The following is a 13197-nucleotide window of genomic DNA, read 5'->3' as shown; positions in this document are numbered from 1 at the left end:
ACACGCTCCCACCCCCGCCACCCCTCCCCCCCAGGGCCGCTGTAAAATTGTCAAGCCTTGACCGGTCTGTGGTGATAAAAAGGGGGACCACTGCTATACGGTACTGACAATTGGAATGGAATAAAGACTGCTTGATTTTTTGTTTCCCAGATGGAGCTGGAAGGATTGGGTTTTGAATTATTGGTATGGGTCATTTACAGCAGCACTTAGTCTAACTGGTCACTGAATTTGAATACTTTCAGATATCTGACGCACTTAGAGAAGTGGGAAAGAACCAAAGCAGTTTCACGTGGCCTGCTGTTGAAATACTATCAAGTAATTACTTCTCTTTTCCACTGAAAGTTAAAAATTTCTCCTCCCATTTGGCCTTGACAGTGAATTCATAAATACCTCAATTGTTTTTTGGACATTCTCTTAAAATTTGATTTCATACAAACATTTTCTTTTACATTTCACTCATTATTTAGCCAGTTTTCAAATCCTGACAATTTCTGGATTACTCTGGATTGTTTACTACTTTGATAAAAAAAATTTAAGATTAATATTTTACTAATTTGACAAGACAACTGGTTTTACAATAAAAACACTGTCATCAATTGTTTTTATTGACTTAGAAAGCTTAAGCTCTACTGGTAATTTCATCTCATTGAATTTTGGGTGTCACACTGACTAAGCACATTGATTTGTCAAACTATATCAAACTAAGAAAAGTTGTATTTCTTTAATTTTTGATTAGGTTTGCTTCTTTCCTCTAAAAACTCTCCATATAAAATAGAGTTTGTGAAATAAAAAGTCAGACATAATTATCCCTAAGGAAGTATTTTAAAAATAAGCTACCCCTTAGTTATTCTCCATAAAGTCTAAAGGTTCAACATTATTATACCAATAATTTCATAAGATAACGCAAAATTGTTGCGCAAAAAAGGATAAAACTGTAGCATTCATTTTCCATTATCAACTAGCTAAAAGTGACTACCGTATGACTACCATGTTTTACTGCCAAGTGATACTAGTATCACCGCCATCTAGTGGCAAAATATAGTACTACCACGGCAACTTCCTTGATATTAATGTTAGAAAAATCTAGTACTTACATAAATACAATACAGCCAACCCTCTTAACGTATTTCAGAGCAGCAAATTGATTTTTCAAACACACTTTTCTGACACAGTAAAATTCCTTAGAGGCAGGCTGTTATATAATCACATGTAGTGGTGAAGTAGCAGGAGAGAGCAACAGTGTGTTGAACAGCATTCAGATGGTTTTGTTTCTTAAGCTGGCCTTTCACATGAAAATAAAATGAATAGATGTATGGCAACACAATAAGTGGTGGAATGACTGAGATTCATGAAAGACAATTGGTGAAAACTGGTGAAGAGGGTTCTCCAGATTCACCCAAAACAAATTTGTCACTGCTTTCTTCATGATTTGCTTTATTGTGTTAGACTTTCATGTTTTATGTGTAACATCATCTTTGCAGAAAAGTGATCATGCATACTTACCTCCCTCTTCCTCGTGTTCTTTCTTTTATATGTTTTTACATAAAATCTTTGCCCACAAATGCCTAACACAAAACACATATCAGACATTCACATGATAGCAGCTGGGTGCATCCAAGTGACAGAATGAGCTGAACATTCTGTCAGTGCATAAAAGGAAGGACTTTGAATGTAATGTAATCGTTGACAGAATTGGTCAAGATAATAAAAAGTAAATAGAAGCTCAAACACTAATAACATGTCAAATTTTGAAACAGATGGGCTACAAGAACACACTCCTTCCCTGTAATAAGAACAAGAATCTGAGGCTACAAATAAGACAGGCTCACTAAAACTGGAAAATAAAACATAAAATAATATTGTTTGGTCCAGTGAGTTTTGTTTTCAGCTACAATGTTCAGACAGGGTCCGAATTTTGTAACCTGAAAACATGGAACTTATCACTCCTTTTATCAACGGTGAAAGCTGATGTGGTAGGGTAATGTTGAGCAGGATATTTTCTTGGCACAAATTGGTCCCCTAGAAATTGAGCATCATTTAAACACAGTTTACTTGAGTATTGTTGTAGACAATATATAGTTCTTTATGATCAGAGTATATTCATCTTCTGTTGGCTACTTCAGCAGGAAAAAAAGTTCACATCATCTCAAATAGTTTTAATTTTTTTTACACATGGCAGTGAGTTTAGTTACTGTACTGCCTCTCCGGTCACCAGATTTCAATCCACTGGATTACATTTGGGATGTGGCATAAGAGAGGATATTCAGTTGAAACCAGAAGTTTACATATACTTTATTAAAAAAAACAAACTCATATGCATTTATTTCACACTGTCTGACATCAGAATAAACATTTCTCGTTTTAGGTCAATTACTAATTACTGACATGTTTTCTATTTGCTAAATGCAAATGAGAGAGAGAATTTTAAAATTCGTATTACCTTCTTCAAAGCCAAAAGTTTAAATACACTTCATTATAATTTCGTTTCATTGCCCTTAAGCTGTGTGACTTGAGTCAAGCATTTTGTATAACCTCCCACAAGCTTCTAACAATAGTTAGCAGGAATTTTGGCCCATTCCTCTAGAACTGCCGTAACTGAGGCATGTTTGTAGGCTGCCTTGCTCACACATGCCTTTTCAGCTTTGCCCATAAATCTTTGATAGGATTGAAATTGTGATGACTGCTCCAAAACATCGATTTTATCCTTGAGCCACCTTGTAACCACTTTGGCTGTATGTTTCTGGTGATTGTCTATTTGAAAGACCGATTTGTGCCCAAGCTTTAAACCACTGGCTGAAGTCTTTAGATTTTGCTTCAGTACTTTCACTTAATGTTCTTTATTCATGATGGCATCTAATTTGTGAAATGCACAGTCCCTCCACAACATAATGCTGCCACCCCTATGTTTCACAGGCGGGATGATGTTCTCAGGCTTACAAGCTTCCCTATTTTTCCTCTTAGCAATGGTCATTATGGCCAAACAGTTCAAGCTGCTCATCTATAAACAGAACCCACCCCAAGATTTTAACCAGAGATACCTAATATGGTTTAACAACTTCCGTTATTTTGAACAACCAAATTGATTAAAAACAGCTCTGTTTAATGTAAATCTAAGTAAAAGTTTGTGTCAAAAGAAAACAGATTACCAGTCCATGTTTTTTTAAAAATCATCCATTTTGAATGACACTTCAAAGTGAGATTTGTCATTTTTAACCTTTTCTGTCCAAGAGAAAATATATTTATCTATGAAAAAGTACGGTTTTAATATGTCCCACTTAATTTCCTTGTAGAAACATTGAGTCAGTACAGAAAAAGGGAAAATAATCCAACACAGTTACAGTCTTTACCAGTTCATAATCTCATTTTTTGTTTGATGTGTCATTTGATTTCCTCTGTTTGTCACATCACTGATCTGATACCGTTCCCTGAAGGTCTGGCTATCTGGAAATGAGGGGAGGAAATTTGATTAATGGATTCAGGTCGAATCAATCTGAAGTTGTAAAGCTGGCCCTGATGCTAGCGTCCAGAGATTTCTAAAAGTGGGGTTATGTAACATCATGATGTAATCTCACAAATAATTGGACATTACTGGCTTTAGTCTGTCCTGTTGTCTGTTGTGTTTATGCTCCACCTGGACAGACAAAGAGGAAATCTTATTGCAGCTCCTAATTGCATTTTCTGTCTTCTGGTTTGCTTCATCTCTTGGGTCACTGAAGAAGAAGGCACAGCTTGGGTGCTGTCTGCTATTAGTGACTTTTTACAAAACCTAATTTTACTTTTAAAACAGTAACACCACCCAGTAACACATTCTGGTTAGATCTACAACAAAATTTGTACTTTTAATCATGTTTATTTTTGTATTTGTTAATTCAACCAATGGTGCTAGTTAATACACTTTTTTATTTGAGAGGCAAAAGTAGGTTTCTAATTTATCTGGAGTGCCTCAGGTTTGTGATTAATTTGTATATAAAAAAATGACCTAAACTTTTTTCTTTCTTTTTTTTTCACCCAGGGGACAAAATCTAAATTAAAAGACCTAAATTTGTAGCAAAAACAGCTTTTATCTAATGATTGACAGAGCAAAGTTTTTTGTTTTTTTTTTGTAAGGCAGCATTATCACAATAAGGGTAGCGCATTAATGCCCCCTGTTGCAATTTAAGCAGTACTACATCGTTTCCTCGATGTAAATGCGCTTACTTCTCTTTGTAATGTAATGTATTACAACTTATTTGACCTTCAAGATTAAAAAATCTGTGTTGAAAAAGAAGCAAAATTTAAATCAAAACCGGTTCATACATGTTTGTTTTCATGCCTCCAGTCATTGCTTTCTTTTTTGAGAGTGTTTTACAGAGTGAATCTTATCAACAAAAAGCAGATTACTGATCACTAACATCAATTAAATTGTTTGCTATCGTTGTTTCTGTGACAGAAGATAACAGCCTGACAAAGTAAGCTGAGCTGCTAAATGTAAAAATGAAAATGAAATTAAAAAAAAAAAAAAATGTTGCCTGAATGTATGCTAGGTGATTTGTGGTTTTCAACCACAGGTTGGTGCGAAAACACACTTCATGCACAACCGAAATGCTCTTTGTCTTAAGGTAATGCTTAATCTAGAATTGTGATTTTGTATCCTTTCCTGATTATATTTCGCATCTTGCATCTTTCAATCTTCCTCAAGTGCCCTCCTTCTGTCAAAAGTGTATCATAATCACTACAGAAATATTATTTTAGTAACCTTAAAGTAAGCTTTATTAATACAGTATATTCACAGTAAATTAAGCAATTTTAGTTTAATAGCATACTCCTTTTGCAGCCTTAATATTTTACAAGACAATATTCTGCTTTCACCTCTCTCTCTCTCTCTTTCTTTCTATCTTTGTCAGGCTACACCTCCTTCCTTTTTCGTGTGTCACCACAGTCTCCTCCCTTATCTTCTTCACTCTCACACGCTCACTTTGCCACCCACTGTGTTTGTGAAGTCTTGCAGTCACGTTAACATTTTCAAGCAGGAAAAAAAAATAAGGTAAGCTTCCAACACTTTCTCTGTTTTTAAGAATCTAGGTAATTTCATAGATATCTAGTTGGAATGACTTTCTAAAGCGTCTTTATGTTTTTTGTGTTTTTTTTATGAATCACAATAGCAGTTCTACACTTTGTACCTTCTTTAATATAATTAATTATCTTTATTTTTTTTTCCCTTTAATCAGTTTTTAAAGAGCTAGTGTTATTCTTCTCGTATTGTACTCTATGTTATTTTGGAATTATGTGTCTTTTTTTGTCTCAACAATGAAGAAAATAAAATTGACCTTTATTAGCTTTCTTCTAGAAATTATGTTTTATCTGCCGACCCAGCTTTTGCAAGAATGCGTGGCTCTTACATGAACCCCTGTTAGTCAAGACTCTTCCTGATGAAAACATAGGTGGTGTAACATTAGCAGTTTGCATGTTAAGAAATACTATCACCAATCGGTTCAAATGTATTTTCTTTATTAAAAAAAATAAAGAACTTACTGAAAACTCCTTTGACCAACTCCCTTATATATGGTTGAACGATGCAGTGCACCATCACTTAGTATCTTGACATCAAATGAACTTTGCTTATAATGTTTAGTCTGTACCCACCAGCCAATCACAGGTAATTATTTTGCTATCTTAAGATTTTTACTAAATACTTTTCAAAGCACAGACCTCATTAGAGATAAGATCCTTCAATTGTTTTGAAAAGATGAGAAGGACAGAAGATACTTAAAAATAAATATTTATTTGTATCCACATAAAAATCCTCAGTACTAGGATAATAGCTACACATCTGCTTAGAAATCAAAAAATTGCTTAATTTATTTTCATGGTATAAATGTTTCAAACTGACTAGAATGCTGCTCTCAAACTGCTTTCTATCACGATGTAATTGTTGCATATTAGATCATATCTGGCCCCATGTGTCACAGTCACCCAGCACATATCCTGCATTAAATGACTTTCCTGAGTCAGTCTGGAAACTAGAAGTCACCAACAATTACACCAGATGTGACCCACGTTTGATAAATGAGATGGATTGGCAACCCAGTAAGTTCACATCTGGGGCAAGCATCAGAATTTCTGTTTCAAAAAGTAATTTTTAAACCCAGAAATATGGAAAGTATAGAAAAAAAACATTTAAAGCAACGGAAATTTAAACATATCTTAAAATTACAATATGTAATATTTTTGCCCCACGGAACAGCAGGTGATATGATGTGTGCATTCAAATAAGTTTATTAGAAACTTTCATTTCTTAAATTAATTTTACAAAACCAAAAGATGGCGAGACCAGCTAAAAGACATATTTGTTTATCATGCACAATGTTAACTTAAATGCATAAACAAGGAAGAGCATCTCTGAACTCGGTGAAAACCACTTTTCAACAGTTAAAGTGGTTCCCCCGACAAAGATTTAGAAGATCTAGGCCAACTCTAAATACTTTCTATGGATAAAAATAACTTTTTCTTGTAGCTCTAATGTAGAACACAACTTGAACATTTCTGCAATTTTTACATTGTTGCTTTTGTCCTCTTGCCTGCCTCTCTGAGCAGTTTACAGTACGTCCTTTTATTCAAATTGGAGAAAGATCTGATCTTTTTTTAATGAAAATTTGCCACATAATTCCCCAAATATTGATAACTGCCTGCTCTGCATGCCACCGTGTAAACAAAAGACATGAGATTTTAAATACTCTTCTCCTGACTGATCCCTTTGTATAATTAGGCCCTTTGAAACTTTAAATGCTGAATCTGGATCAGATCATCCTTTGAAAAATGTTTTGTTAAAGAGTATTCACAGTAATATAACCAGGTAATTGCAGCTTTTTACATTTTTTTTGCCTACTAAATAAAAATGTATTTTTCTTTTGAATTACATACATGTCACATCAAATTTCTACAAAGCTTTAGTGACTGATCTTTATTTTTTTTTCTTAATCACAGACAAACTAGCATTTTGAAAAGAATGGGACTTTTGAGAGTCACTTTACTTTGCCACAATGAACATATTGTCATCAAACCTGATGTTATAGAAGGCAGAACAAATTGAATGGTTAGACGACTGGGCATCTCCCAAAACCCAGCTCCTTTGGAATTGTCCTGGTCTTTATTGGTCAGTATCTATAAACAACTAGTTAATGGAAGGAACAGTGGTGAACTGGTGAGATTGTCATTGGTTTGGCTTAGGAATGGTTTGGAGCAGGGGTGCCCAATATACGTCGATCACGGAAAGGTTTTGAGTCGATCTCGGCAGGTGACAAACTGAACCCCGCCAGGACGCTGAGAGCAGCACTTCCTCTTTGGATAGCTTGAGCAAAAATATTCACTAAGATCCAAAACGTTTGTAGCTTCATTAAAAAAAAAAAAAAAAAAAAAAAAGAATAATTATTTAAAAAAAAATCAACGAAACGTGTTAAAATTAATAATCTCAGTAATCATTGTTTCAACAAGGTGTTGCGCAATTCAGTGCGTCTCGGTTTCATTAAAAAAAAAAAAGGGCGACTCAAAGACCAACTGACGAGCAGAGCAGGAGTTTAAATTAGCTACTCAACCAAACGAGAAATAAATATCAAGTCTGGAAACCTGATATTGTAACGGACTGAATGTTATGTTTTTAAAGTAATCTCTTCTCGGCTTGCGGGGGGGGGGGGGGGGTTGGCAGGCGGTTGCCACGGCAACGGGTGTGCTTAAACGTCAAAGAGATAGCGTAAAAAGGTAGGAGTGGTTTTGAGTTGATCTCTGTTCGGGTTGTTTTACCTTTGTTTACCTTTGCTGTGGCTCATTACACCGCTGTAGTTTCTGAACATTCAATAAACGACAAACTTGGACTAATTACCTCGCTCGTTAGTGAGTATACGTCACAACAAACATCAAATAGGACAAATATAAGTTTTAACAAATTCTACCACGATAATCATGTGAAATTAAATTAATCATATCCCGAATTCAGAAGATTTGCCTTTACCTTTTCTGGGCTCTTTGGTTCCTCCTATCAGTCTGTAGTTTCTCATATTGAGGTCATCAAACCAAATTTCAGATCTACCATGACTGACTGACACCTGCTGGCGACAGTTTTGCAACCAGCTTCTGACTTAGAAACCAGTAACCTCCTCCCAGTGTCAGAATCTCACTGAGGAAAAAACTGCAGTAGGTTTTCTGTCACTTTATTATTTTTTGCTATAACTGATCTATATTCGCATATAAAATGAATCAATGGAGTTTAATTTGCAATTTTTATGTCTTTGTGTCATGAGGTAGATCTCAGGCGGCATGGTGAGAGAAAAAGTAGATCTTTCTCTCAAAAAGTTTGGACACCCCTGGTTTGGAGAGAATAATCTGGGTCCAAAGTCTCAAGATCTGCTACTTACATCTTGGTGTCACCACAACGCCTTTAGGTCTGTACCTCTAGGGGTGAAGCGATCAACACACAATTAAGAAGGGTTCATAGTGTTATGGCTAATTGGTCTGTTTATAGTAGTGGAGAATTATATTTACTCAATAATTCCTCAGAATGATACAGTTGAGACTGTTTTTGAAGACAAGGAAGCTTTGAGCAGCTGGTCATGGAATATTTTGGCAAAAACGGTCAAATCACTGAACCGTAAAATAAAATAAAAAAATCTAACGGTAACAGACTAGTTTGAAATGCAAAATCTACAAATGCTAAAACTCCACTATGCCTATAAATGTATTTGTTGAAGACTAAGCAAAACCAAAAGATTAAATCAAAGTTTTCTTGGAATTTAGTCAAGAAACCAAGTGACCACAATTTCTGTGCCATGAGCAAGCAGCCTTGAAGAGAGGAGGAGCACAGCAGAGGCATACTAGGCAGATAGGACACCACAAGATCTGAATAATGTTTTGAACATGGAGATTTTAGATTGATAAAACACAGCACTCGTGAGAAGAACACGTTTCTCGTTTACCAGCTAACAGGTTAAATTATAGCCATGACCATACTCATTTTGTATTTATATGATACTAAAATAGTAAATTAAGCAAAACTAAATCATTGTCTAGGCTGGGTTAATCACTTCAGAATTCAGTTTGTCCAATAGTGACCATTTCAGGATGAAATTATCTAAATTTCAATATCCAACCGTGCAACATTGCAATACGTTTTGTACAACTTCTTCTCTAAACAGCAAGCAGAAATTCACCACTCACCACAAAGTCAATTAAACATCGAGTAGAAATTATGCTGCAGATGTCAAGGAGGGCGCTATCAGGTATCAAACACAAATTATAAAGGTTAGGTTTAATTTGTAGTGTTTCAGTATGTTCCCTGAAATAAGAAAACCAACTTTGTGTGCTACTTAAATGCCCTACTTTCATGTTGATGATACAACACCATTGTGGTGTCAACTTTATGTATATCTGTTTGTGTGAGTGCTTGTATGCATGTGATGTGTCACAGCAAAGGTAATCAAAGGTATGTGCGTGTGTTCTTTAGTTTAATTTAAATACCAGAAAATGGAAAGGAGTGAAAAAGGTTTTCAGTTAGTTTACACAGCGTTCTGGAAATAATTTTGTTTATAAGTAATAGATATGAAATTATACAAGAAATGCAACCTAAGCTTCAATTTTTTTTATCATAGTCATTTTAAAGGTTGATATTTTTCACAGTTATAAAAATAAGAAAATGCAATAAAATTGTGATTCTTTTCTGTATTCTAAAGAGCAATTAAAATTCACCCCCTTTTGACGGTAATAATAAGTGAATCTAACTCTAGCATAAATAAAGACAATGATAAAAGTTATATTGTGTTCCTGTGATGGTATTAGAGCATGGAAGAATCGGGATGAAGCTTATGGAATAAAATATTTATACAGAACAAACGAGAAGAAGCTTTAGCATAAAGTGCTTTATAACTCCCTTTAATCTACAACCTGGGCAACTATATCTCTGCAATATTGTCATCAGCTGACACTGTAACGATCACAGTCTGTTTGCCATCTCCTCTAAATGAGTCTTTGTCTTCACTCTCAAATGTTAATGCTTCTTTTAAGCTCCGGAATAAATATTGAACGTGAAGTAAAAAGCAAGCACATTCTCTTTTTTATTTATTTTTCCACAGGAAATTGCTAGTATCATCAACTGGATGTAAAACTCTCAAGGTAATTTTCTGTTATCAAAGATTGATGTTAAATCTTCTGGTAATACCTCTTTCCTTTTGGTATGAAAATGCTAAGACTTCCAGATTTAAATAACTTACACTTTGATATGTTTCTACCTGAATATGCTGCAGATCGGAAGGTTAGATCTGAAATGGGGGAAATGAAGGAAAGAACTTGTTCACATTCTTCGAATCCCAACGCCTCATCACAAATAGGTATGGTCCTTTGAGTTCATTTAAAGTATTAAATAATAAATTAGTCCTATATTTTTATCATAGCTCAAGCAAAAAATAACAACAGAGGAAAGAGAAAAGTAAGAAATTATCAATCAAGTGACACAATGTTGGCGCTAAAATGCATCAGAAACGTTTCTCTGACATTTATGTCCATGTTAATATGACAGCCTTACACAGTTGAAAGAGGCTGTGCATCCCTAATGTAAATCTTTCTCCTTAATGTTTTTCTTCCAGCCAATGACTTTTGTGACCGTCTGCAAATCTACATGGTTCTGACAGACCTGGAGAAGAAAGCCATTGGCACCATTTGTTTCCTGGGTGGTCCGATAACACTGATGGAGAACGTCCTTATCCTCGGAGTTATTGCCACCTCTGCAATGCTGAGACGGAAGCCCTCTTATCTGTTCATTGGCAGCCTCGCCCTGGCAGATGTCTTCGCTAGCTGCTTCTTCACCACAAGTTTCCTGGACTTTCATCTCTTCCGCCGCTGTGATGGTCCAACTGGATATCTCTTCAAGTTAGGAGGGGTTACCATGGCCTTCAGTTCTTCAGTTGGGAGCTTGCTGCTAACTGCGCTGGACCGATACCTCTGCATCCACCAGGCATCCAGCTACAGGGTTCTGCTAACCCGCCGAAGGGCCATGCTGAGTCTCCTGATTCTCTGGAGCATCACCATCTTCATCTCCTCCTTGCCGCTCATGGGCTGGAGGTGCCCCACAGTGCTCAACCCTCCGTGCTCATGCTTGTTCCCCTTCATCAGTCAAGCCTACTTGGCCTGCTGGACTACCTTTATCCTGATACTTCTCACATTAATTTTGGTGGCCTACGCCCTGATCCTGTGGAAGGCCCACCGTCATGAATCTTCCATGACCAGCCTCCAGGGGGCATCAGGTGCCCGCCAGGCCCGCATGAGAATGGATATTCGGCTTGCTCGTACTTTTGGTTTGATTCTCCTCATACTGGTGGGGAGTTGGCTCCCTGTACTCACCTTCATGCTGGTTGATGTCTCTATATACTTGACTCGTAACCAGCAGAGAGCTTTTGCCTTTTGCAGCACCCTTTGCCTACTGAATTCTGCAGTCAACCCACTGCTTTATGCCCTGCGGTGCAGAGAGCTAAGAATTGCTCTGCTGCAGTGTCTACCAAGGTCATGTGGTTTCGGGAGGTGTAAGAACTCTACAAATGACTTAAATCCCACAGGGCAATCTGCAGAAGACAACTGTGCTACAGTGTCTGATGACACTCTGGCAGCGAGAACCCCTCAACTCAACTCAGTCTGTGAAATAGTGAACAGTAAGTCGAGTTAAGTAAACATAGTGGAACATTGTAATAAATTAGCAACTCAGATGGACGAAGACTTGTAGGGTGCTGGTGAAAGACTGTAAAACCATCAACAAAATGTACTGATTAACAAACTTTGATTAAAAAAAAAAGAAAAATACAAAATACAACCTTACATTTTTATTGTACTTTTTTTCTTATAAAAGACAAAATGACTGATAGTGACATTTTATTATTCATTGTTTTATTTTCATTGGAACAATAACCTAGATGCAATGCATAATTAATAACGTCATAAGCAAACATTTAAAGCTGGCACTGAGAAGAAAACCAATATAATATGACCAAAACAGAACACAAATGCAACTAAAAGCTCAAACACCTGTATTCATCAGAAGAGGGAAACTGGACGACGATGTATACTGTAATGCTAAACACAGAGCAATGTTCGACGAAAATATGTGTGTGGTTATAGACTGGTGTAGAGGTTTCTCTTTCCAACAAGATGGAGACCAGTAACACCCAAACCCATGAAATGGTTTAAATCAGAGGTGCTAAAATCGAGTCCTCGAGAGCCACCATTCTGCAGCATTGCTATTTCAACCCACCTGAATAAAATGAACTGCTCATTTCCAGGCCTTTGGCGAGATGATGTCAGGTGGAGCTAGTAAAATAACTCCAGTATTTTTACTAATGCTTGGCAAGATTGTTGAAGCCAATATTGTTGGGATACTGCAAACGTATAAAAAAATGTAATCTGGTCAGATGAAACAAAAAAAAAATTTACTTCATGCAAAACATGCATGAAAGAAAACTAACATTTAGAAACGCAGTGAAACATGGCAGTAGCAGTATCATGCTGCGGGGTCGTATTTTTTCAGTAGGGACAGGAAAGCTGCTTAGAGCTAAATGGACTGATTCAATACACAGATAGAACTAAGTACAAGGAAATCCTAAAAAAAAAATGGTGAGAGGCAAGAGAACACTCGATTAAATCAGTTCAGTTAGAAAATAAACAGAAGGATTCAAAGGTTAAGGGATTTGTGGTGCTGACGAAAAAGTATTTTAAAACACTGCTGTAATCATCATAAGTGTATTATCAATCAAGAATGACAATTCCAATTGAAGTCTTGCATTTTTGTCTTTTCTAATAAAAGACTGTGAACTTATTAAATTTTGTGTAACTTGTATTTAAGCAAATTGTAATACCAGTAATGTTATAATATTACATTAATATTACATGGACTTTTATTCTATTTCAAGATAGACATAATTAGCGTTTTCTTTTATTAAATAAGTTTCTTATTTATTGTATGATTTGTCTTTACATGGTCCCATGGAACTAAAACAATTCCAGTAAAAATGTTGTAAATACTTCAGTAAAAGTAAAGAAAAAAACTTGTGTGTTAGTATGCACTTAACCATTGGTTTGACTAATTTAAGCTAAATGCTGTTTCACCTCTTGATCTTCTGTATAGTAACTTTACAGTTATAAGTAGTGGGGCACACACACATTTCTAGGTTTTTTCTAGTTATGTTTTGA

General features: G+C 35.9%; 1 protein-coding gene across 2 annotated transcripts; it reads left to right on the top strand.

Annotated features, from left to right (window-relative positions):
- Nucleotides 1–4938: 4938 nt before the first annotated feature.
- cnr2 (cannabinoid receptor 2) lies at nt 4939–11870 on the top strand. Of its 2 annotated transcripts, XM_014987340.2 has the most exons (4): nt 4939–5023; nt 10098–10137; nt 10269–10352; nt 10608–11870. In XM_014987340.2, exons 3-4 carry the CDS (start codon nt 10289–10291, stop codon nt 11678–11680), a joined length of 1137 nt encoding a protein of 378 aa, XP_014842826.1. In that variant the 5' UTR covers nt 4939–5023; nt 10098–10137; nt 10269–10288; the 3' UTR covers nt 11681–11870. The 2 variants fall into 2 exon arrangements, with proteins under 2 accessions (XP_014842826.1, XP_014842827.2); XM_014987341.2 differs by lacking the exons at nt 4939–5023; nt 10098–10137 and having other exon boundaries at nt 10229–10352.
- The last annotated feature ends 1327 nt before the right edge of the window (nt 11871–13197 follow it).

The sequence above is a fragment of the Poecilia mexicana genome, unplaced genomic scaffold (genome assembly GCF_051168715.1).
Source record: "Poecilia mexicana isolate PSO_F unplaced genomic scaffold, ASM5116871v1 scaffold_16, whole genome shotgun sequence".
In the NCBI taxonomy this organism is placed as follows: Eukaryota; Metazoa; Chordata; class Actinopteri; order Cyprinodontiformes; family Poeciliidae; genus Poecilia; species Poecilia mexicana.
This window is presented reverse-complemented; position numbering and strand designations above follow the sequence as displayed.